Genomic DNA, 26,186 nt, shown 5'->3' with positions numbered 1-26,186 from the left:
TCCTAATGACAGGGTTTATAATTGAAAATTGGCTTACTCCCATCTGCCTGCCCTGTGTGAGAATATAAAAATAGATCTGTGTGTATATATATATATATATATATATACACACACACACACACACACACACACACACACACACATATATATATATATACATATTTATCTTCTATCTCTATACATACAAAAAAAATTCAGTGCCTGCAGGCCATGATTAAATTAGATTATTAGAATTAGAAAATTTCAGTGCCGCATGTTACTGTCAAAGTAGCTACTGTCAAAGTAGCACCTGTCTCCAGAGTGCTGGTAACTCTTGAGAAATGAGGGATATTTAATCTTGATCCTTTTGTCTCAGACCCAGCAGGCTGCAGAGTTAGTGCCATTTACAGTTCCATAGGTTTCCATTAATACAGAAGTACAATTAGCTAATAACTGGCTTGAAACTGTTAGGATTTGATGTGTGTTTTTGGTAAATGGTTTTGAAGTGATTGATGGAATTGGAACAAAAACAGTAGTATCTAGCTTCAAGCTTTAATTTTGAGGATCAGAAGTCATTGGAGCTCTATGGTTAATTATCAAAATTTGTTTCTGTGCTTTTTTTCTTTAGCTGATTTCCCCTTCCTCCTCCACCCACCTCTCCCTCTCCCCCCCAATAACAACTGATGACCCTTCTTTATTATTTCCTGATTGATTAGAAAGGATTTGTATTGTATAGCTGAATATTCTGGGCTGTTCTTTACAAACCTCTTGCTCAGAGGTGACCAAATTAATGATTGCTTGTGAATAAATCTGGTTCACTATGTGAAGAGTCTTGAAACCCTGTTTTTGTGAAGACAGTTGGTCTTAATTGTCTGTATTTTCCTTTCAAATTCAGAGCTCCCCTAAAGATATTTTAGCAGTAAAAAACACCATATGTATATTCCTAACAACAAAATTGATGATTCTAAAGGCAACATCCCTTTTGCCTATTCTCTGTTAACCACATTGATTGCCTTCCCATTACAAACAAAAAAGAGGTGGGGGAAGGGGAAGTGGAGGAGAGGAAGAAAAAGACACAGAGAATGGTTTAACCTGATGGTGAGCATACAGAAATGGACTTGATTGGAGATGATTTTATCCAGATGTATATCAGCAGATGTTTGCATTTTCATGCACAGTTACTCTAGGACTCATCGTTAATTTGATTTTCTCTTCCTTATCTCCCTCCACCCCCCTGTTCCTGTTAGGTATGATTATCGTGAAATGCTGCACAATGCCACTTTCTGTCTGGTTCCCCGTGGCCGCAGGCTTGGATCCTTCAGGTTTCTGGAGGCTCTGCAGGTAAGAACTGGGGTTTAAAGCTTTGACTCTGCTGGTTGGAATTCAGCTGGTGATATCAAGAGGTGGTGGTTGGGGTTGTGTTTAATTTCCCTAGTGGGCAATAATCCACACTGCGGAAGCCTCTAGTCATGCTTCCGAAGCAATTGGCAGCTTCTTTGCAGGAGGGACTCTGCATTGAGCTCGTCTGAAGATAGAATTGCGTTACCTCCATGGAGAGGGTTTACCTGCTCATTGCAGAAGAGGCGAAGTTGGGTCCGTTTAGAGCAGTGTTTGCCCAACTGAGTCTGGATTCTCAGGGGAGACCTTGACCTGTTCTAGCAAGTCCTAGGGCAATAAAAACAGCTTATTGTTTTCAGCTGAAGCAAACTTGCCTACATGTTGTTCGCTGTGCTGCATACTGAATGTGCAGATGATGGTTCTGTTCTGCTGCTTCCCATCTGAAAGTAATGCAGCAAGAAGGACATTCAAACTGGCTGCTGTCTACGTGTTTAAAATATTCTTCCGTATTGTGTCAGAGGCAGGACTCCCCAACTCCTCTTCACCTTTTGAAATCTTTCAGTCAGCAAGATGCTCTCTTTTGTTTGAGAGCAAAGGCCTAAAGTTTGAAAATCCTGTGACAGGCAGTGTGGTTCAGTAGATACAGCACTGGAGCAGGAGTCAGGTAACAGGGCTTCTGTTCCTACCTCTCCCACTGAGCCACTCTGTCTCTTCCTGCCGAAGTCACTTCTCTTCTGTTTCCCCTCCCCTAAGCACTGCACTAAGGCCTGGTTTACACTGTGGGTGGGGGGGGGTGTGTGTGCAATGTAAGATATGCAACTTCAGCTACGGGAATAGCTTAGCTGAAGTCGACATATCTTATTTCAACTTACCTACCCGTCCTCAAGGCGTGGGATCGATGGCCATGGCTCTCCCTGTCGACTCCGCTACCGCCGCTCACTCCGGTGGAGTTCCAGAGTCGACGGGAGCATGTTCAGGGATCGCTATATCGCAGCTAGATGTGACGCGATAAATCGATCGCTACCCGCTGATCCGGCGGGTAGTCTGGACGTACCCTAAGAGCCAGCAACTCCTAAGTTCTGGTCTTTACTAAGATACTGATTCCCTGTGTTACTTCAGCTAGGTCACATCACCCTTTTTCCTCTGGTATTCCCACTCTGTACCTACTTCCCAGGGAACTTGTGAGGTGTAATTAATGTGTGTGGAGTATTTTGAAGATGAAAACTGCTAATTGTTGTTGTGTGGGAGGGGGGGGGGGGTTAGACAGTGTAATGTGGTTTCCTTACCAATAAACAGAATCTTTACCCATTGCCAATACTGCTGTAGCATAGACTTGACTAGATCAAAGTTACTGCACAGAATTAGAGAGTGAGAAAGAGAATGCACTGCAATTAGAAAACTTCCCCAGTGATCCACTTATTACTGAGCATGGGAAAGACCAGCTCATTTATTGTACTGTCTGGGTGATAATTCAGATCAGTTAAATCTGGCTTGGTCTAGAAGAAACTGAACCACCACAGCAATGGTCTGATCCAAATCCCACTGAACTCAGTGCGAGCCTTTCCACTGACTTCAACAGACTTTCAATCAGGTCTCAAGTTCTGGTCCAATTGACCAATAGGTGGCAGCGAATTATTTATTTACTTATACGGTACCAGTAACGTGGTGTTTACTAAACATTATACAATTATGGTTGCTGCCCCAAAGAGTTTACCTTTTAACAATAGCACATAGTATATCAGATACACTGGCAGAACAAAAGCTGGTGATAAATGAGTGATATATGTTTATATTTAAATATAAAGTCAATGGATTAAATTTTCCAAACTGGTCTCTCTGACTGTGGCCAGGTTTTGTACATGCAGTTGTTTACAAGCACAGAACATATACTATGATGTACAACGTGGATAACTAAACGTCTACCCTTATGGAAAAGAGCTATAGAGTTAAATATCAAATTTAAACCATCTTATGTAATTTAATACATAAGTTCTCCCTAGAGAACTCTGTAGTTGGTTCACAAAACATCTACATCTGAGTGCAAATTCTCCTTTGTACATGCAAAATCAGGGTTTCCCTGCATGCAAACAAATGTGGAGCCTGTTTAGAGAGTGGAGATCAGCGGGAATCTTGGCAGATGTATTGTTATGTCTGCCTTGTAGGGCCCTTTGCAGGTTTTCTATTTTAATGTCTTTCATGAGAGCTTGGGTCCTGACTTCTGCAGAAAATGCCAATAATTCAATTTGTATGCACTTCAAAGTTTGTGCTAATCAATGACCACACATTCAGTGACTCTTCTAATGCCTGCAATTCCTCTGTGTGCAGGCTGCCTGTGTCCCAGTTATGCTTAGCAATGGATGGGAGTTGCCATTCTCCGAAGTGATTGATTGGAACCAAGCTGCCGTCATAGGGGATGAGAGATTGTTATTACAGGTAAGAAAATGGCTGTGGCCTTCGGCATATTGCTCAAGTGCTGCTGCCACCAACTAAACTTGTAGGAAGATGAATCCAAAAGGTCAGTTAAGGTTAGGGTCACTGTAAATATGAAGTCATTTAATATGACATCATTCATTTTCTGACCAGAGTGTCATTTTCAGACATTGTTAAAACACAGAAGAGTCTTTTTAAGAGTATCAAATTTCTTTTGGATGCCTCTCTAATAGGATGCCCTCCGTTATCTATCAACTGCATGCTCGAGGGTGGACACATCATTTAGGAACAATTTCTGCCACCCGTACGTGTACTGCAGAATACCTTACGCTGCAAAGAGACCTGTTGATGTAGATTGCCATATGTACAGGGAGATGGTGACACTGAAGATCCTACCTGTGGAGTAAGGTGCTACCCAACATTGGTGTGGGAAGCAGAATCTGTCCCTTACCTTTCTGTACCTCACTTTTTCATTTTTAAGGGTGATGTTACTTATCTCTTAATTGTTTATCTCCATGAGGGAGAATGAAATAGGGCTATAGAATGACCAGTTAGTGTTGTGTTGTTACAGTCTGTATCTGCTTCTTTCTTAAATGCACTCAAAGATTGTTTTTCCTATTTCTATAATACTATTTCTGTGTTTTCTTCAATGTCAGTTAGAAGCCAAAGTATATGATGATATCATCAAGGAAACACCATTGAAAATCAATTTCTCCAGTGCAGAACCTATTAAAGGACGAGCAAAGCTGTGGCTGTAGTCCACTGGCGAGGGCACTAAACTGAGATTTGGGTTCTAGATTTCTGGCTGTGCCATTGAACTGCTGTGTGATCTTGGACAAATCACTTAATCGCTGTGTGCCTCAGTTTCCCCCTGCGGTAAAATGGGCATCATGATTCTTCTGTGATTTCTAAAGCATTTTGAGGCAAATGGGTGAAGTGCCAAATTTTAAAGGTATTTAGGTACTGAGGCACTAGAAATTAATAGGAGCTAGGTGCTCATCCCTTTTGAAAAACCCACTAGAGATGCTCTTCTGCACGTTTAGTTGATGAAATTAGGGATGTAAATAATGCATAAAACAGTAATCATGTAACCGCTTAAAATTCTATCAGCACCCCCACATTTTAGAATCATAGAACTGGAAGAGACCTCGAGAGATCATCTACTCCAGTCCCCTGCCCTCAGGGCAGGACTAAGTATTATCTAGACCATCCCTGACAGATGTTTGTCCAACCTGCTCTTAAAAATCCCCAATGATGGAGATTCCACAACCTCCCTAGGCAATTTATTCCACTGCTTAACCACCCTGACAGGAAGTTTTTCCTAATGTCCAACCTAAACCGCCCTTGCTGCAATTTAAGCCCATTGTTTCTTGTCTTGTGCTCAGAGGTTAAGAAAAACAATTTTTCTCCCTCTTCCTTGTAACCTTTTATGTACTTGAAAACTGTTATCATGTCCCCTCTGTCTTCTCTTTTCCAGACTAAACAAACCCAATTTTTTTTTCAATCTTCCCTCATAGGTCACCTTGAATCATTTTTGTTGCTTTCTCTGGACTTTCTCCAATTTGTCCACATCTTTCCTGAAATGTGGCACCCAGAACTGCACACAATTCTCCAGTTGAGGCCTAATCAGCGCAGAGTAGAGCGGAAGAATTATTTCTCATGTCTTGCTTATAATACTCCTGCTAATACATCCCAGAATGATGTTTGCTTTTTTTGAAACAGTGTTACACTGTTGACTCATATTTAGCTTGTGATCCACTATGACTCTGAAATCCCTTTCCGCAGTACTCCTTCCTAGGCACTCATTTCCCATTTTGTATATGCGCAACTGATTGTTCCTTCCTAAGTGGAATACTTCGCATTCGTCCTTATTGAATTTCATCCTGTTTACTTAAGACCATTTCTCCAGTTTGTCCAGATAATTTTGAATTTTAATCCTATCCTCCAAAGCACTTGCAACCCCTCCCAGCTTGGTATCATCCTCAAACTTTATAAGTGTGCTCTCTATGCCATTATCTAAATAATTGATGAAGATATTGAACAAAACTGGACCCAGAACCGATCCCTGCAGGACCCCATTCGTTATGCCCTTCCAGCATGACTGTGAACCACTGATAACTATTCTCTGGGAAGAGTTTTCCAGCCAGTTATGCACCCACCTTATAGTAGCTCCATCTAGGTTGTATTTCCCTAGTTTGTTTATGAGAAGGTCATGGGAGACAGTATCAAAAGCCTTACTAAAGTCAAACTATACCATATCTACCACTTCCACCCTATCCACAAGGCTTGTTACCTTGTCAAAGAAAACTGTCGGGTTGGTTTGACATGATTTGTTCTTGACAAATCCATGCTGACTGTTATTTATCACCTTATTATCTTCTAGGTGTTTGCAAATTGATTGCTTAATTATTTGCTCCATTATCTTTCCTGTACAGAAGTTAAGCTGTAATTCCCAGATTGTCCTTATTTCCGTTTTTATAGATGGGCACTATATTTGCCCTTTTCCAGTCTTCTGGAATGTCTCCCGTCTTCCATGACTTTTCAAAGACAATTGCAGATGGCTCAGATATCTCCTCAGCCAGCTCCTTGAATATTCTAGGATGCATTTCCTCAGGCTCTGGTGATTTGAAGACATCTAACTTGTCCAAGTAATTTTTGACTTGTTCTTTCCCTATTTTAGACTCTGATCCTACCTCATTTTCACTGGCATTCACTATGTTAGACATCCAGTCTCCACCAACCTTCTTGGTGAAAACCAAAACAAAGAAGTCATTAAGCACCTCTGCCATTTCCACATTCTCTGTTATTGTCTTTTCCCCCTCATTGAGTAATGGGCCTACTCTATCCTTGGTCTTCCTCTTGCATCTAATGTATTTGTAGAATGTTTTCCTTTTATTTCCCTATCTAGTTTGATCTTGTTTTGTGCCTTGGCTTTTCTAATTTTTTCCCTACATATTTGTGTTATTTGTTTATATTCATCCTTCATAATTTGACCAAGTTTCCACTTTTTGTAGGACTCTCTTTTTGAGTTTTAGATCATTGAGGATCTCCTGGTTAAGCCAGGGTAGTCTCTTGCCAAACTTCCTACTTTCCTACGCAGTGAGATAGTTTGCTCTTGTGCCCTTAATAATGTCTCTTTGAAAAACTGCCAATTGTCTTTCCCCTGCCAACTCCCTGAGTTTGCTACAGTCTGCCTTCTTGAAATCCATTGTCTTTACTGTGCAGTTCTCCCTCCTAACCCATTCCTTAGAATCATGAACTCTACCATTTCATGATCACTTTCACCCAAGTTGCCTTCCAGTTTCAAATTCTCAACCAGTTCTTCCCTATTTGTCAAAATCAAATCTAGAATAGCCTCTCCCCTGGTAGCTTTCTTCACCTTCTGAAATAAAAAATTGTCTCCAATACATTCCAAGAACTCGTTGGATAATCTGTGCCCTGCTGTGTTATTTTCCCAACAGATGTCTGGGTAGTTGAAGTCCCCCATCACCACCAAGTCCTGTGCTTTGGAAGATTTTGTTAGTTGTTTAAAAAGAGACTCATCCATCTCTTCTTCCTGCTTAAGTGGTCTGTAGTAGACCCCTACCATGACATCACCCTTGGTTTTTTTACCCCTTTTATCCTTGCCCAGAGACTTTCAGCAAGTCTGTCTCTTATTTCTAGCTGAACCTCAGTCCAAGTGTATACATTTTTAATATATAAGGCAACACCTCCTCCCTTTTTTCCCTGCCTGTCCTTCCTGAGCAAGCTGTACCCTGCTATATCAATATTCCAGTCATGATTATTATCCCACCAAGTCTCCGTGATGCCAGCTATGTCATAGTTGTGTTTATTTACTAGCATTTCGAGTTCTTCCTGCTTATTCCCCATACTTGTCACATTAGTATACAGACATCTAAAATACTGATTTGATCTCCCCCCACCCCCAGTTCTGTCTTATCTCTCCTTTATTTCTGCTATAACAGCCAAAATATTTTACGCGGAGCTCAGCTGCTGCCCCCGAGCCTGGGCGGGGCTGGCAGCCTGGAGTGACCCCAGGTGCACCGGGATGCTGGGCAGCAGCAGAGCCCCGGCACAGGGTAGCAACCGAGATGCCGGGTGCGCAGGGATGCCGGGATGATGGACAGGAGCAGAGCCCCAGGTGCAGCAGCAGCAGGGACCCTGGGAGGAGTTTAACCATTAACCGCTTAAATTCTTACATCCCTAGATGAAATACTTTTAAAAATCTGACCCCAAAAGCTCTACTTTAGAGAGAACTATTATTATGAATTAATTGCAAGTATAGAAATAAGGTAATTTTTTGCTTCAAAGGACAACACGTTTTTGTAAGCAAAATTATTTAAAAAAATATAATTTGCTGATCTTTGTGTCTTCCTGTAATATGCCATTCGTTCTCTTCACAGCTGCTTCCTTATTGAACAGCTACGGCACCGTTATTAACAGTGTTTGTAAAGTGCTGGCACAGAGCCTGAATGTCTGCTCTGGGAAATGTTTTTGTTATGTTGCAGTTTTTCATTTCCTGTTTTAGAACAGCTCGGATGTTTTTATTTGCATATTCTTGTTACCATAGAACCAGTTTAGCTCCAGTCTTAATTTAGTCTTCCTGCATTTATTTTTGTAGGGTTCTCTTTTTTCCACTTTTATTACCAAAATGACCTTTTATTAAGACGTCATCTAGGCCTATTAATTCCAGTGTAATCCTGCCAGATTAGTATTAATATGTCATTTTCCAAACCTGTCTTTCTGGACAAATAGATTAATAACTAATAGGCAAACACAGTTAAAATGGGAGCTCTGATTTTGCTTTCCAGCTGTTATAACAGGCCAGGCACACAGGCAGGCTAAGAAATTCTCTAACCTCGGCACAACGTTTATGGCCACATACATGAAGCTGTGGAACGATAACCTCTTCAACTTTCTGGGTCAGAATTGCTTCCGCATTACAAAGGAGAGAGTGTGCCGTAGTTAGAGATGGGTGTTAATTTCATTTTGTGTCCATCACAACATCAAGCCCTGTGAAATCATGCGTGGTGCCGTGAAACATTTATGTCTATTAGAAGTAATGCCCCATGGCTGTACTAAAATGCAGTCACAATAATATGATTGCTGTTGATAATGGTGCTGTTAACATGCATCACTATACTCCCATACTTACAGGAGCCTAATAGAAAACAATCCTCTTTATAATCCATATCAGAGGACTGAATTTTGTAGTTCAGTGGTATAAACTTAAATAGTAAGATGCCTCATTTGTATACAGGCAGTCCTCTGACTTACGATGCAATTGGTTCCTTACAACTGCGTCGTAAGTCGGAACTCGGAACCGCAGTCTACTCCATTGCGGGACCAAGTGTCGTAACCTCGAAACCAATAGTCATAAGTCGAATCAGGGTGTCAATGTAGAAGCATTGGAAGTGCCATTCATCATAACTCGAACGTTGTAAAGTCGAGGTCTGCCTGTATATATTTTAACTGCGTCCCTGTGCCCCCACCCTTCCTGTGTTGCTTCTTTTACAGGAAGGATTAAGCAAAAGATTCTAATATGCCACGGACCTCTTATCACCCTGACCGCTTTGCTTCTGTATGGTATCCCACTCCCTTGGTTCCTTGTCCTTTTAAACCCCAGTTCAAGGTCTGAGGGTATGTCTGAACTGCAGTGGAAGTGGGACTGTGATTGCAGCCCATGTAGACATACCTGAGCTAGCTTTAATCTACCTAACGTGGGTACCTATGGCAGTGAAGCTGCAACAACACAAACTTCAGTGCAAGCTGTACAAGCCAGCCTGGAACCCTGGGTAACTATTGGGGTGGCTTGCTTGTGCTGAAATTTGTGCTGCCAGGGCTTCACTGCTATCAGGATGTGAGTTGCCTAGATTAAAGCTAGCATGGGTGTGTTTGCACATGCCACAATCACACACACACCCCAATTGCAGTGTAGACAAACCCTTAGATTACAAGATCTTTGGGGCAGAAATTGTTTCTTACCATTTGTACAGCACCTAACAATGTGGAGCCATGATCCTGTTTGGGAGTTGTGGGCACTACCTGAATGCAAACAAGACAGAATAATAATTGTATAACATCTGCATAACCTTCCTGAATCTCTGTGCATATCAAACCTTAAAACTTTGAATCCTGTTCTGGAGCAGGTTTCTTATGGAACAATTTCCTGCAGATGTGTATGAAACTGCACAATAATCTTTGCCATCAAACTCTTTCAGAACATTATATGAAGAATAATTGTATTCTGATCGGGGATATTTTACATGGTGTGTGTGTGTTAGAGAGGGAGAGAGATAGGGGTGTGTGTATTAGGGGTGTGGGTGTTTAGGTTAATCTAATAACTAGATGGACGATAATGATAATGCTATCTTAGAATAATGCAAATTTTGGTGCCTGTGTGTAATTAGCCCTGAAAGTAAATATATGACAGGCTTGTGAGTAATAAGAGAAGGAGAAGGAGGAGACCTGACGACTTGAAATAATTAGAAGTAGGTACCACAGCAAAATAACTCCCCATTTCTACAAGAAGTGAACACACCCACACTACACTGAAGGGGCCTGATTCTCATTTACACTTAGGCCGCTAACACCATTCTGACAGTGTAAAGAGATCTTGAAGTAGGAATAAATTACAGTTACACCCACTCCGATGGCCTCTTACACGGCCAGAGCAGTGAGTACGGAGACCTTAGAGCTTGTCTGCATGGAGAATTAATGGGAAAGTTAGTACAAAATAGCCAGGGTATGAATTCAATAGCTATTTCCCACTAACTCCCCACTTTTTTTGCCATTTAGGTTAATCTGCTTCTGGAGGGGACAAACCTAAACTGCACAAAGGAACTCAATGCAGAATAAGTGTCCACATGGGGTGCTAATGTGGAGTAGCTATTCCCCTCTAAAAGCAGCAAAGAATCCTGTGGCACCTTATAGACTAATAGACGTTTTGGAGCATCCGACGAAGTGGGTATTCACCCATGAAAGCTCATGCTCCAAAACGTCTGTTAGTCTATAAGGTGCCACAGGATTCTTTGCTGCTTTTACAGATCCAGACTAACACGGCTACCCCTCTGATACTATTCCCCTCTAGCTGTTCTGCACTAGCTAGTCCAGTCCTTTTCCCTGAGTAGACAAGCTCTACGTGCAAATGAGAATCAGGCTTTTAAGAAGCTAAATACTAGTCTGTACAGATGCTGGACTCTCTCCAAAGTGGGTGGGGAATGTGGGTTCACACACCCCCTCCTTCTGATCTGGTTTGCAGGACAACTCTCTGTCAGGAAGAAGGATGGTAGGATTTATTTTTTCATTTATAAGGAAAGCTCTACCAGAATTAAAGCTGCTCAATGTGTCCAATGAAAAATATCATTGTTTTTAACTTGTAAATAGCAGATGTTTTCTTCTCTCCATGATATTCCACAAAGGGGTGGCTTTGCTGTAGATGCTGTGATGGTTTCTTCAGGGAATTTGTGTTGCCACATAGTGGTGACTGCAATCGCAGATCCCTTTAATATACTTTCAGAACGGAGATCATTGTTGGACTCTAAATACCCGCAGCTACTAGTATTTTAAATTGGTGGTTTGCAAAAAGCTGTGTGCGCAAGGGATTTGCCAAAAAGTTCCTCACTGTGACTTTCCACCGCTCCAGAAGTGGAAACAGTAGCATTTGCTACCATAGAAACAACTTCCTTAAAAAATGGAGAATTGCTAGTTAATCCTAACGTTGGCCAATAGGCTCAAATACCAAAGGTCACAAAAGGTGCTGCTCATTCATTTTCCAGTCACTGTTCTTTAGCTGCTAATTCACATATCTGTGTCTGGTGAGGGTACTGGTTGACACTGAGTCTGTGTTGCTGGGTAGGAGCAGAGAATGCTAGTTTGGGATTCTCAAGCATGTATTTATTTTATCAGGTTACATTGTTTTCCACACCATCTGATTGTAGTGCGTCTTGTATTACAGATTCCTTCTACAATCAGGTCTATCCATCAGGATAAAATCCTAGCACTTAGACAGCAGACACAGTTCTTGTGGGAGGCTTATTTTTCTTCAGTTGAGAAGATTGTATTGACCACACTAGAGGTGAGTAACAATTCTCAGATATTAGTCAGAGCAGAGATGTTCCTTAATATGTCTGTCACACTCCGTGCTGAGCTGTTGTGTGTGACCTTGGCTTTCATGACATGTGATTGGTCACCTGAAAAGCCTTCAGCAGCTTGATAACTTTTCTCCCCTAAGGAAATATTTTCTTCATTATTGGAATCCACATAAGGAAACTGACATGGTGACAAATAGGAGCCATCCGACACATTGGAAAAGTTGTCTTGTGCCATCACAGTTTCTCAAGGCTTTGTGGCTGATGAATCAGTATTCCTATTATACATAGTGAATGTGATCCTTTAAAGGACCTTACTAGAACTCATTTTGGAAAAAATATTATTTAAAAGCCCCTTTTCTCCCATTCCCCCTTAATATTTTGATGCCCTTTCACAGGTCTCTTGTTCTGGAAGTGGCTGCTTCTAAGTCACCTGAGACTTATCAAATGTGTCCATTTCCAAGGGGAGATAGAAGGTGACACACAGAAGAGAGCCCAAATTATGCATAGCAGTCCAGCTGTGGACAGCCAGAGCCCATTGTAGTCCAGCCATTCTTCCTCCTTACCCCAGGGAGGGTTGTGGAGAAGGAGGTATACACTGGTTCTGTACTCACTGCAATCTCTTCTGCAATTGGGGTATCCCCAGCTCCCTTTGTCTTGTTTACAGAATCTGTCCCCAAGTCCCTCAAGTGCAACTTTAGGGCTGAATTGAAACATCTTCAATAATGTGGCCATAGTTGTCAGTTGACTAGGGGATGGTTAGTAACACCTGTAGCTAGGATTTAGGAAGCTACCAGCTGAGAAGCTTGAGCTTAGTAGCAAGGAAGACTCTCAGGATAGAACAGGGAAGGAGCTGCAAGGTTTTAATTTAATGAAAACAAGTCGGGCATGTCAGACCTTTTGTTTTTTGAAGCCAGGATAAGCAATCTCACAGAACCACTTCTATGTAGAGAATGCAAATTAATAGTAATTCTGTTCAGTGGAAAATAACATGCATGCTCAGGTGTTCATTCCAGAGTCCAACAATCCTTAGAAAAGCCTGAATTGTTTCCTTTCAGAAAGAGAGAAAATAAAAAGGTTGTTTTTTATTTAGGTGTCGGAAGTTGGTAAGATCAGATGCACCCTCTGCTTAAAATTTGATGTGGGGGAGTAAATCGTATAGTTGGAGAGGGAATGGATTTATTCTGGTAGTTACTTTCAGTCTCTAACTAGAATGCTGTAGTACTGCAATATCTTGATGATCCTACATATCATTTAGTCACCTCCTGTCTGAACTACAGCAATGCAATATGCCTGGGCATGAAGCCATCAGTCCTTAGGAAATTTCAAAGGGTATAGAATGCTGCAGCATGTCTCCTCAGCAACACGGGCTACCATGAGCACATCAGACCTGTCCCCTGCTCTGTACACTGGCTTCCTGTAGAATATCAACTCAAGTTCAAAGTCTTGAAGGTCTTATCTTCAGGATGTTCAATGGCCTCCGCCCCACATATTGTCACCAAAACCCTTGGTGAATAACTGCATGGCTCTGGAGTGCCATGGACCTTTGTGCCTTGAGGGCAAAGCTTGGCTGTGCAGATGACAGCTTTCTCTGGGCGCCAGACTGACACTATGGAGGTTCAGGGGAGGACTATCGCAAAACTCATCTTCTGCTCCAAGTGCAAGGGGCACTTCTTCAACCTCCCTTCTCCAATTGCAACACAGAGCAGCGTAGAAATTTAAGAAACAGAAACCAGCCCTACACAGCTTACACAGTTCTCCCCTGGGAACAGGAGAAATGAGAGAGAATGAACCACATGTGACAGACATTTAGTGCACTACTGGAAGGCACCTAGACACTACAGCTATGAGGTCAATACAAGTACCTGTATACGACAGAATATTTTTGGGAGGTGGGGGCCGAAATATTGTGCCAGCAACATATTCCATGTAGACAGGACAGATCCAGCCGGAGTACCTTACCTCCTCATTATAAAACTGCCTGTGTTCCATAATCACCAGAGAGCCTCTAAAGCCGCTGCTGGTATTTAGAAATCTCTGCAATACATTTAGCAAATTACCGTATGCTTTTTGTATTTTAATTGGTTAGCTCTTCATGGATTCCTTTCATCCTTTTCTATTTCCTTTCCTTCGAGTTTTCTTTTCTCCACGCCATTCTTATAAACTGCAAGGATTATTGGCCAGAAGTGCCATAAATTAATCTGCCATCTGTTAAATGTGAGATATTCCACAGGTTGGCTTCCTAGCCTACTGAGTAACAGTATTGGTGAGACTTGTATGCCTCACATGCAATAAAGGTTGCATATGTTGCATGACATCAGAAGTTTGTTTCAAGATGAAACTCTTTTTTGCTCTGTGTACATTGAAAGATCATCAAATGTGAGCCGTGTGTTTCCCCTGAAGCGTTGTCAGCTACCAGAGCAGTGGAAAATTGTACAGTCTATGAAAACCTACTCATCATCTAAACCTGCAGACTACTTCTTATCTGTTTATGCATCAGTTCTGAGAAAACCGGGCAGGGCGCAAAGGAGCTAGTTCCATCTAGTTCTTCATCAGATGGTAGAAGATGCACATTTTTTAATTTCTCTCTTCATTTTCTAGTTTCTTGCTACATTCAGTGGCATAAATTAAAGGAGGGGAGAAGGCAGTCACTACCCATCCCCCACCTTCCCACACAAAACACCCCGTGGCTGAAGCATGTAACTTTACATCTATTAACAGAAATATCTAGAGATGCACTTGATAGTGTAACATAACTAACTCTGGCCCAGTCTTGAGTCCACTATTCTCATGTGAAAAATGCTGCTAGTTTGACGTTAAGATTGTTCCTGTGCATTTCCCATGTAATCACAAATTTTAGGAAATGACCATTTGGGACAGCCTTCATTCACATGCTGTATCACCCTAATGTCACATTACCCTCATGCCCTTGGAGACTCCTTACCTCTACAACTAACTCAATCAATAGCTCTTCCTACACATGTGGTCTTTGCTTTCAAATTTTGTGTGCATACACTTTGAGTATATAGAATTAGTTTTACCTTCGCAAACATATAGCACTGTTAATGTTATTCTATGGACTGTGTTACACAGTAAGTGAGACTAGATCATCTAATGGCCCTTACAAAGATACACATATTTTCCCTGCTCCAAAAAGCTTGCTCTAGTAGTTGCCCAAATTTATTTCCACGTTGGGTGAAATGGGAACGTCCGGAACCACGCCGTGGTGGACAGCTATCTGTAAAATACGTATGGGATCTGATGTAATTAGTCACTTTGTCACATAATAACTCAGTTATAAAATAAAGGGGAAAATATCAACCCAGCCTGTTCGGCTTGGAAGTCTGTCTTTGTGTATTTAAAAGTTTTCATTATCTCAAAATAACACCCATCTTTTATAATTCCATTCTTGACTAATTATTTTATGTAAGCCCTGGATGGTAAACTCTAGAATGAACTAATCAGGCTTGCAACTGACAAGTGATTTTAGATGCAAAAATATTTCACTTTAAATGCAGAATCTAATGAATTGCAAGATCCCTATGTCCGCAGAAACTAATGAGATAGTTTGAATACTGTTATCCAAGGCCTCAAACTGCTGAGAATGTGCACAAGTGTATAGGTTCAGTATCATCTTTAGAAAAGATTTGTGTCTCGCTGCTTTTAATAAAAGAAAATGTGTAGTGATTGCAGTCTGCCAGAGTTGCTGAAGATGGCCATTACAACTTATTTACAAATCACTACCTTTCTTATTTTCCAGATTATTCAGGACAGAATATTTAAGCACATATCACGTAACAGTTTAATATGGAACAAACATCCTGGAGGGTTATTTGTATTGCCACAGTATTCCTCATATCTGGGAGATTTTCCTTACTACTATGCTAATCTAGGTGAGTGAATCCTTGCTTCTGGACCTCACACATATTGGGGTATTGTTGATTTCTGGATGGTGTGTTGTAAATGGCTCACCAGCAGTATCTATCCAGTGGTATTCTTGTTTAATCCTGTCCTCCAAAACAGCGGCTTTCAACCTTTCCAGACTACTGTACCCCTTTCAGGAGTCTAATTTGTCTTGCGTACCCCAAGTTTCACCTCACCTAAAAACTACTTGCTTAAAAATCAGACCTAAAAATACAAAAGTGTCTCAGCCCCTATTACTGAAAAATTGTTTACTTTCTCATTTTACTATATACTTATAAAATAAATCAATTGGAATATAAATATTGTACTTACCTTTCAGTGTATAGTATATAGAGCAGTATAAACAAGTCATTGTCTATGAAATTTTAGTTTGTACTGACTTCACTAGTGCGTTTTACATGGCCTGCTGTAAAACTAGGCAAATATCTTGATGAGTTGATTACCCCCTGGAAGACCTCTGTGTACCCCCAGAGGTACACCTACCCCTGGATAAGAACCACTGCTGCAAAACACTGCCCCCTGCTGGATGGAATGTCATTGACTGACCTGCATAAGTACAGGATATCATGTTACCCAGGGGCGGCTCTAGGCACCAGCAAAAGAAGCTGGTGCCTAGGGCGGCAAAATCTAGGGGGCGGCAAAAGGCTGGGGCCCCAGCTCATCCTGCCGCTGGGAGCCGAGGAGCAGCCCGTCCCCTGCTGCCGGGGGGGGAGGGGGCGGCAGGCTGGGCTGGCGGACCTGCCGCAGTCATGCCTGCGGGAGGTCCACCGGAGCCCCGGGACAAGTGGACCTGCCGCAGGCATGACTGCGGAGGGGGCGCTCGTCCCGCGGCTCGGCTGGACCTCCCGCAGGCATGACTGCGGCAGCTCAAGCGGAGCCGCCGGACCCGCGAACCGTCCGCAGCCGCGGGAGGTCCAGCCGAGCCACGCGGGACCAGCGGTCCCTCTGCAGTCATGCCCACGGGAGGTCCGCTGCTCCCGCGGCTCCGGGGCGCCTCCCGCGCATGACTGCTTGGGGCGGCCAAAAAGGTAGAACCGCCCCTGATGTTACCCCTCTAATAGCTGCAGCCTACAGAGAATATTGTAACAAATCCCTGCCCTCCCTGCATTTTCTGGTTATCATTATGTTGCAGATCAGTAGCTGGCAACTTCACGGCAACACTGGTTTGCATTCGTTGCTTAGCTCTGCTTGACAATACTCAGAGACAACAGAAGTTATTCGCAAATAATTCTCTGAGTTGATAGTCAGTATAGATCCACCCTCCCCACCCTCCAGCCTCGCTTCTTCAGAGTCTCTGTATGGGTTCTGATTGAGTGGGAGGAACTGAGAAGAGTTTGATCCCTGGCTCCTTTAGGCAAAGACTGAATGTTGAATTCTGCAAGGGAGCATGCCTGCAGCCTCAACAGTCACTGCTTACCAGGGTTCCAAGTCTGGTGCCAGCAGCATAGAGACAAGCTGCTTGGAGAACCACTGTTACACTGTAAAAGGAAAATGTGGATGTTTGAGTTGTTGTGAAAGAAGACTAAGAGGATTCAACAACACTTCCAGTTAGGGAGGAGAAAAATGACCATGCCACCAAGGTTGTGGGCCTGGGTGAGGTGGAGGAGAATGGTATTTGCAGCAGTAGTGAAGGGAGGAAGCAGGTAGGATCTACCATATGCCACCAGCATATGAGCTGGTGGAAGGATGACTGGAAACATCTATCACAGAAACTTGCAGACTCTCAAGTATGGATGGAGGGGAATTGTTCCTCAACGGGCAGGCAGAATAGTTTAGTCATCAACTCAGAGATGATCGTTGAAGCTTTGTGTGTGGATGAAGTCGCCCTTGGGTAGGATTTAGAGGAAAAAGGAGAGGACAGAGGACGTGACTCTGAGGGATGCTGAAACAGAGGGGAGAAAGAAGCACCATTGGAGATGCTGACAGAGCTATTGGAGAGGCAGGAAGAGAGCACCAAGAAGCCAGCATCTATCAGGCAGTCCAAGGGGGAGGGGGTGATAAGTCATATCAGTGACAACAGAGAAATCAGAAACCATGAAGATGAGGGAAGAAGCCCTTAGACTTGGCCAGGAGAACTTAACTGATGAACTTGGCAAGGGTAGTTTCTGTGGAGCAAAAGGGGAGAAACCCAGATTGCAGGACATCCAGGAGGGAATCAGAGGAAACGATGTAAAAGCAGTGGTTGTAATACAGACAGAGCGTTCAGAGAGCTGGGGAGTTTATGAGAAGGAGTGCGCGCTCTTCTAGAGAATCTGGTACTGTAGCGACAGGATCCTGGATGAGATGGTCTGATCCAACATGGCATTTCCTTTGTTCTTAAATGGTCTTTTTTCATCTCTGACTTCTTTGATTTATACTACACAAGGCAGCTTGGTCTATATTCAACTTGCATCCATTTTTCATTTCAGGTCTCAAGCCCCCCTCCAAGTTCACTGCCGTTATCCATGCGGTAACTCCCTTGGTATCCCAGTCTCAGCCTGTGCTGAAACTCCTGGTTGCTGTAGCCAAGTCCCAGTACTGTGCACAGGTGAGCCCTGATGTTTCACTGTCAATCACTTTTGACCCAAAGCCATCACAGAAACAAGCACCCCATTGACTTCAGGACTTGTCAGTCCTTCTCGTTCCCAGTTCCCTGTTTTAAACTTTGATCCTCATTGTCTCTGAGATCGCTATCATCAGAGACCTTAACCAGCATGTGTGGGGAATAAAAACTCTGAACTTTAATAAAAGTGGAAAACGGGTGATCACAACTCTGATTTATTTTGGGAAGAGAGGTAAAATCACAGCTGTGCTTTAAGACTAGAGTATATGTATGATGTAAATAACAAAAGGGTCAGTAGGCCTATTGACGGCCTTACCTCCCTTTATCTCAGCAGCATTTGGACTCCTTGCTGCCTGGTGATACTATCTCAAGAAGGCAGTAGACTGCCTTCTGCTTCGAAGAGTCCATGAGTGCTTTAGACTTTATCAGGTGCCCAAGTAAACCAGTGACACCCTTTTGAGTAAGGCTAGATACTCTCTGGTTTTCTATTCAGATGGTATTTGACTGAGGGCATGTAGGATTTATTGTCAGGGTGGCTGAGTAGCTGGGGGATGTTATTTTTATGCCAACTGGATATTTAATTTGATCGTGTCACCTTTTTTTAAATGCCTAAACTGAATCCATTTGGTGCTCAGGGTCCTCTAGGCTTGAACTCCACAGACGTAAGTGTACCCGTGTGTGTCTAACACCATAGGTCAATCTTCCTTTCAGATCATTGTTTTATGGAATTGTGATAAACCCCTCCCAGCCAAACACCGCTGGCCTGCCACTCCTGTGCCTGTCATAGTCATCGAAGGGGAGAGCAAGGTAGGTGGAGAGAAAAACAGTCAAAGATTGCAAGTGTGGTGCAGTGGGACTGGGTACTTACTTCTCCAGCTGGCAAATGTTTTATGGTGACCAGGTGGGCGATGCCCCTTCCTTTACCTCTGCCTTTTGTACCAATGTGATTGCAGACTCCTCGTTCTAATGAACGTTCAGTGCATGAAGTTTGTCCTTTCATCACATGTCAGCTATTGATCAAGGGGGCAGTCAATACTGCGAGTCTGAGAGTGGCAAATGTGACCACCTAGAGAGGAGGTGCTAATCTTGCATGCCTGTGAGCAGGCAGGAGCATTAAATTAATAATGCACCCAAATGCTAGTCTGAGTGTTCTGACGCAGGATTTGAGGACCCTTCATCTGTGTTCAGATTTGGAAATTAGGCTCCCCGAGAAATTGGCAAGTGTGTTCTCCACCGGCTTGTGAGAAAGAGCTGCTTTTATGGCTTGTCTAGCTCTCAGCAAGGACATTAAGGTGCTCACAAGGAGAGGGTGGGGAGATGTGCACAGCCTGGGGACCCAGTGGGATCCAAACACAGTTTGACTAGTCAAGAGAAGACAGCAAAAGGGGAGAGAAAAAATTCTGCCATTGGGCCAGGTACTCTGTTGCCCTCCCCTATGCGTAGTCATTGGCGCGAGTGCAAAGTGGGGGGTAAAATGCTACCAAGTGAAATTAGTGGCATTTTTTGCCTGCTTTGCACTCGTGCCAATGATACACCCAGTGCATTGGCATGGAGTAGAGAATCAGGCCCATTCTTCATCATCTCTCTCTAATGCCAATGCTGGAAGTCAGAGCTGAGGCATCTGAGTTGGGCCAGACTGTGATTTTTATCATCTTTCTCCTCCTTCCTCCCCCCCTCCCCCCCCGAATTCACAGTGTGATGTTTTAGCTGCTTTGGCTGTAAAATCCTATTGTGAGTTTTTACACCTTGTCTTCGCTCTTTTCCCCAGTAGGCTTAACAAGAGGAAAGTCAGGGCACCGCTAAGCTGACAGCTAATAGTTCTGTCTTAGTCACTGGACATGTAAACAGGGTCAAGAGAATTGCTGCATGGCTAAGAGAGGCTGCTGCTGCTGCTTGGGGATTTCTGAGCATTGCGAACATTATGGGCTTTTTTCCCCTCTATTTTCATACTTTGTGAATTGCCTGGGGCTGGGAGGAGGGGTATGGGGAGACCGCCTGGGCCAATTCTAAGCATATGAAGAAGCTGTTTAATTTACAAACCGATCTCCCAAGTCCCCAAAGGAGTGTTTATAGTGGACAGTCTCTCCTTTCTAATATTACATCACGTACCAAATGGCTTTTGAAACAGAAAAGCTGTTTGTTTTCACAAGTCTTGCTGAGCTGCTCAGTGTACTCCAAAGATCTAACAAAGGCCTTACTTTTCATAGTTGGCATTTCTCTAGGGCCTTCTGTCCAAGGATCCCAAAGCACTTTAAGCCTCATAACGCTACTGTGAAACAGAGATGCATTATTGCACCCATTTTACAGATGGCACAACTTGGATACAGATAAAAATGAATGGCTAGTCCAAGCTCACATAGTAGGCAGGTAAAGGAGGCAGGAACAGAACTTTGATTTCCTGACTTCTACTTCTGTTCTTTCACTATAAGAACAGTGTAAGTGTTTAATTGCATGGGATTGTTTTCTTGCCTCCTGACTGAATTATTTTTCTTCATAGATTAGTGCCAATTAGAAATCCTCTACAGAAACCAATCTTATCTCTTTTACTTTCTGTACTGGTTTCCCGTTGAACACAGAGCCAAGTTTGAACGGGAATAACTATGGCTACCTACCAGACTGTCCCTTCCTCCACAGTCAGACCTCACATGACAGCTAAGTTCCACCCGAACAATGACAGTTGTGTAGAAGACCGAACTTTCACAGGAACTAGCCCAGGACTGTGGAACTCACTTCCACATGAGCTCACTATGTGCTTTCAGAGCTAATTGCAAAACTCGTCTCTTCATCCTAGTTTTCATTCGATGATTTCTTCACACACAGTGCGATTCATTAATGCTTTATTGGCATGACAAGCTGTACAAGTGTTGCCAAAGTATAATAAAGAGACAGGCCCGGCGGGTATCTGTTAGAGTTAGGCACTGTGACGGGTCAGGCCAGATGGCTACAGGAGAGTGTTAGAAGGCAGATATATTAATCCCAGATTAAGTAGATCCCTTTTCCCAGGGTAAGGTAACAGGGGCAGTTCCAGAACAAGCAGGAACTTGCTGGAACCAACTAGGGCAGGCAGGCTAATTAGGACACCTGGAGCCAATTAAGAAGAAACTGCTAGAATCAATTAGGATAGGCTGGCTAATCAGGGCACCTGAGTTAAAAAGGACCTCACTTCAGTTTGTAGTGTACATGCGAGTAGCTGGGAGCAAGAGGCACTAGGAGCTGAGCGTGAGAAGACATATTGCTGGAGGACTGAGGAGTACAAGCATTATCAGACACCAGGAGAAAGGTCCTGTGGTGAGGATAAAGAAGGTGTTGGGAGGAGGCCATGGGGAAGTAGCTCAGGGAGTTGTAGCTGTCACGCAGCTGTTACAGGAGGCACTCTAGACAGCAGCAGTCCAAAGGGCCCTGGGCTGGAACCTGGAGAAGAGGGCGGGCCCGGGTTCCCCCCAAACCTCCCAACTCCTGATCAGACACAGGAGGAATTGACCTGGACTGTGGCTTCTACCAGAGGGGAAGGTCTCTGAGCTGTTTCTTGACCCACATGGTGAATCTCTGAGGCGAGCAAATCCTCCAATAAGCACAGGACCCGCAAGGTAGAGGAGGAACTTTGTCACAGGCGCATACAATATATCCAGTCTCTCTCTCTCTCTCTCACATACACACACACACACACAATCTATAAACTAATAAAGCAATTGTTCCTACAGGCTGGAAAAGGAGGGGGCAGGAGGAGAGAATGCCTGTGTAGTGTTCTTATATCCATTTTTCATTACTCAAAAAAAGCGTAGATCCCACTGGTAATGCAGACCAAAAATTACCTAAATAGATTCCCCTTTTTTATTGTCATCTTCTTTTTCCCCCCTCTCACATCTAATTCCCATTACACTGAAGCATTTCCCAGGTTAGCATAAAAAACGTGGTCTACACACTAATTTTATACCAGTATAATGCCTACTGTGGATGCAGTTATACCTGTATAAAAATGCCTTGTTACCTCTATAGCTTATTCTCCTTCCCATACAGGAATAGCTATACCTGTATAAACACTTTTATACCAGTATAATTGCATCCACACATGGAGGGCTGTACCACTTCAACTATACTATAACTATACAGTTAAATCAGTACAACTTGTGTGTGTAGACAAGGCCTGGGATGCAAGGTGGGGTCATTAGCTTGCCAACCGAATGGCCCTGTCAAAGGTGCAAGGTCTCTCTGAGCACTTCATTTTATATTATTCTCCCACAGTGGAGTGGGGGGAGGGGGTGGAAGAGGGAGAGGGGGAGGTGATGGACAACTCTAACTGCCAGACAGGTGTCAGCCATGAAGAACCCTACATCTGTCTAATTCTCAGCAGATGCACTTATAGTTTGGGCTTTGGAGGAAGGCAGCCTGCTCAAGAGAGACAGATCTGCTCAGAAATTAATTCCTCAGGTACAAGGTATAAGCTGACTGCTGGGCTGATGGAAAATGACAGCCTTTCACCCTTGAGCTGAGAAATCCTTCCTATCAGATAAAGATGTACGATGTGCCACGGATGAAATAAGAATGAAGAGTAAAACAGCATATGCAGAAGGGTTATTTTCCCCTTCTCTTGGAAATAAGTGTCTCAAGTGATTTCCCTCTCCCCTCTCTTTTTGAAAACCACAGGTTATGAGCAGTCGCTTCCTACCTTATGACAACATAGTCACAGATGCTGTGCTAAGCCTTGACGAGGACACCGTGCTTTCAACCACCGAGGTAAGACCCATCCTCTTGAAATCTCTGCGGCTTTTCCAGCCTGATGTGCACCCTTCTTCTTACGACCTGTTTGCCAGAGCGTGTCTTATAATATTTCCCACTCGCACCCCAAGTTTAATGTATTGCATTTGTCTCAAAAATCTTGCCGCCACCTGCCAGCAGGAGAGGATTTTTTCATGGTTAATTGTCATCATTAGCATGTGGTTCTTCCCCTCTTTATCATTTTAGTAAAATAGGTAGATGTGGACAGGTAACAGCAGTCTGTTTTAGCATTATATTTCCACTGTGCTGATCGTGGTTCCTCCCTTTCTACACATTAGCTTCAATGATGGCACATTATTTCTGCTTCAAAGACAGTATTTCTGCCTGGGTACAAGTGTTTTGATTTTTCTCCTCTACACATGCACTAACTGTATCTCTGTACCATAGAGCTGGAGATACATGATGGTTGAGACATTCCAGCATTTGTGCCTGGAGCAAGATTGCACTAAAAAAAAAAAAGCGGAGAAAGGAAAGATTCTGTAGAAAACCAATTTTTACAAATGGGATGAGTATTGATTTCTGGAAGCTTGTCCTGAAAACCACAGAGGAGACTAATGACTGTTTATATAGAAGTACAATATATCGGAAATACATTATTAATGTTGGCTATTGAAAAGCTTGGAGACTTGATTTTCTTTTCAGTCTTCTATTCTTTACCCCCCTTTCATCACATCCAGAACCATTTCTTTCTCCCCACTTTCCCTCACAGTGCTGCTCTTACTATTGTCAATACTCCTAGCTCTTTAGATGACGCCATTACGGTTTACGTTAGGGCAGGGATGCCCAAGTTTTGCCAGACTGAGTGCTGCATTGGCAGCTTGCTGTAAGCCCTAAGACTACACATAATTTACCTCAGAGAGTCTCCTTGCCAGTGTGGAACTACTAGTCCCAGCATTCAGCCCTTCAGCTGATCCATGGGGAGGTCCACTGTAGTCCCCATGTGCTTCACTCTGTATTGTAGAAGAGGGCAGCATTGGCTCTCAGGCCACACCTGGGCCATTCCTGCCAGAACGGGAAGAACGCCGCTTTGTGAGATAACATGGACAAAGTCCAGTGTTCTCCAAGGAAGACTCCTTGCACTGGCCCGCGGCTCAAGATTTTTGTTCAAGACAAGGTGAAATCCTAGCCCTGTTGAAGTCAATGGCAAAACTCTGATTTTGTTTGGGGCCAGGATTTTACCCAGAGTCTCCTGCAAGGTACTACAGCAGCCCACTTTGTTATTCCCATCACTTCCCTCCACCACACACACCCATTTTAGTGGTAATTGCACCTTTTTTGGGTTACGCAAAGCAAATAATGTGCAACAGTTTTTCACTGAGTTTGGCCGCTTTTTATGTTAAAGAGGTGGCAGAATTTTAATGTTTGCTTGTTTTGTGAAACGATTTGTTAATTTCTTCGCAGCATTTTCACTGCTCTGAATAATTTGCTGCAAATATTCAAAATAGTGCATGTGTCTGTGTGTTAGCGCCATATGTCAGTTGGGCCCCCGTCCTGCAATGGGAAATATGTAGGCAGGCCACTGAGCCTAGGTAGAGCCCCATTCACTTTAGTGGGACTGCACGTGGGGGCAGAAGTTTACTGCCTGGTTTTCTTTTCAGGATCGGGGCCTTGATATTGCTTCTGTTCCCTGGTTGGATGGCTTATGTAAATAAACCTAAACTGCATTTCAAACGTAGTTGAATTGTTGAGTTCAGAATTCCCTTTCAGCTAACATTTGTACTTAAAATCCACTTTTCCCAAGCTTTCATCCTAGGGAAAGCAAACAAAAAATTCACAAGCACGGTCAAGCTGACATTTCAAGTGTGAATGAATAATCACCAGACACGTTTTCCACTCTTTGCTCAGTTCTAGTGTTAATAAAGGTTTCTCATTCTTAATGAAATGAAGCCTAATTTCTATTGTTTTCATTTCCAAGGGTAGCAGCCCAAAAGTGCTGCTTGGAGGGATATTTATATGGGAAGCAATTAGAAATCAGTATGGGTTGGAAATGATACAGGGATTGAAGTGACTGGTTGCTTTTCCCGCTGATCAGCTGAGTGGTAATGCTGCTTAAAATTATCTAGGACGAGGCGTGTTTTAAGGGGATAAACTGTGGCTCGTCTTCTCCTAGGGAGCTCAGCTTGTTTTAAAGCGTCTTTCCATTACAAGGACAGATATTTAAATAATACATGAGTGAGGACATTAGCTGGGTTACTATTAGTAGTAGGTATTTATAGATGTAGATGGTTTATTCTTATTTTTCTTAACCTGAAATTCTCAAACTCATCTAAAGAAAACAGATGTCTGGTTTTACAGGAAAGGTCCTTAAGGTCAACTTTAGTTCTTTGATGTGTTAGTTCAGATCTCATCCAAATCATTATCACAAGAATTAACGACTTTAGCTGCATTGGCTTTCCATTTGGTTCAAGTTCCTTCAAACAACTCGGATTAATAGAATATGCCTCTAACTGCATGTTCCAATACGTTTGTGACTCTTCTCTTTCACACACCAATTTGCAAATGAAAAAGCTCTGGCAATAATTACAAGGAAATGTAACTATTCTAACAGAAGTGTTACTGTATTAAAGCTGAAATATGTGTGACTCCTTAACACCACAAACCTGAAACTCTGGTCATGTTTTGTTGAAAGGTTCTTTGGGAGGTTTTTTGAGCAAAGTTTTGTCAGAGTCTAGGTTGAACTTCAGGCATCAGTGCGGATTAATGGTTTTAGTGTGGAATTGAGGTGTGGCTCTCAGTAGCTTTGCATGCTTTTGGCCCGGGTATTTATAGCTGGCTTTTGTTCCCTTTCTTCTTCTTGATGGGCTTCCTGACCTCCTGCAACCCTTTTTTTTTTTTTTTTTTTTTTTTTTTGTGCTCAGAGGCTGGAATATTTAAAGAGAAATTAGCAGTGTTGCCAGCGCTCACTATTTTATCATGAGGCTGCTGATAAAGTATTTTTCATAAGGCCCCAGCTCCTGGAGTCATGTTAACCACATGAGAATCTCATCTATTTTTAGAAAGTTTTTGCCCCTCCTGTCTGCAAAGAGAAACTTAAAAACGTGACCCAACTATATCCTAAAAGCAGAAAAACCAGAAGGAAAATAGATAGAACCCCATATTTATTTTTA

General features: G+C 42.9%; 1 protein-coding gene across 1 annotated transcript in view; it reads left to right on the top strand.

Moving 5' to 3' along the window:
- The window catches only part of EXT1 (exostosin glycosyltransferase 1), a 244,929-nt gene that overhangs the window by 212,833 nt on the left and 5,910 nt on the right, over positions 1-26,186 (top strand). The window contains exons 2-8 of the mRNA XM_039526472.1: positions 1,227-1,320; positions 3,643-3,750; positions 11,705-11,824; positions 15,598-15,730; positions 18,170-18,288; positions 19,015-19,110; positions 22,948-23,037. Of these exons, the coding sequence (XP_039382406.1) occupies positions 1,227-1,320; positions 3,643-3,750; positions 11,705-11,824; positions 15,598-15,730; positions 18,170-18,288; positions 19,015-19,110; positions 22,948-23,037 (760 nt within the window). The remainder of the gene's footprint in view (positions 1-1,226; positions 1,321-3,642; positions 3,751-11,704; positions 11,825-15,597; positions 15,731-18,169; positions 18,289-19,014; positions 19,111-22,947; positions 23,038-26,186) is intronic.

Source organism: Mauremys reevesii, linkage group 2 (genome assembly GCF_016161935.1).
Source record: "Mauremys reevesii isolate NIE-2019 linkage group 2, ASM1616193v1, whole genome shotgun sequence".
NCBI classification, from domain to species: Eukaryota; Metazoa; Chordata; order Testudines; family Geoemydidae; genus Mauremys; species Mauremys reevesii.
The sequence above is the reverse complement of the archived record's forward strand: the minus strand, read 5'-3'. Positions and strand labels throughout refer to the sequence as shown.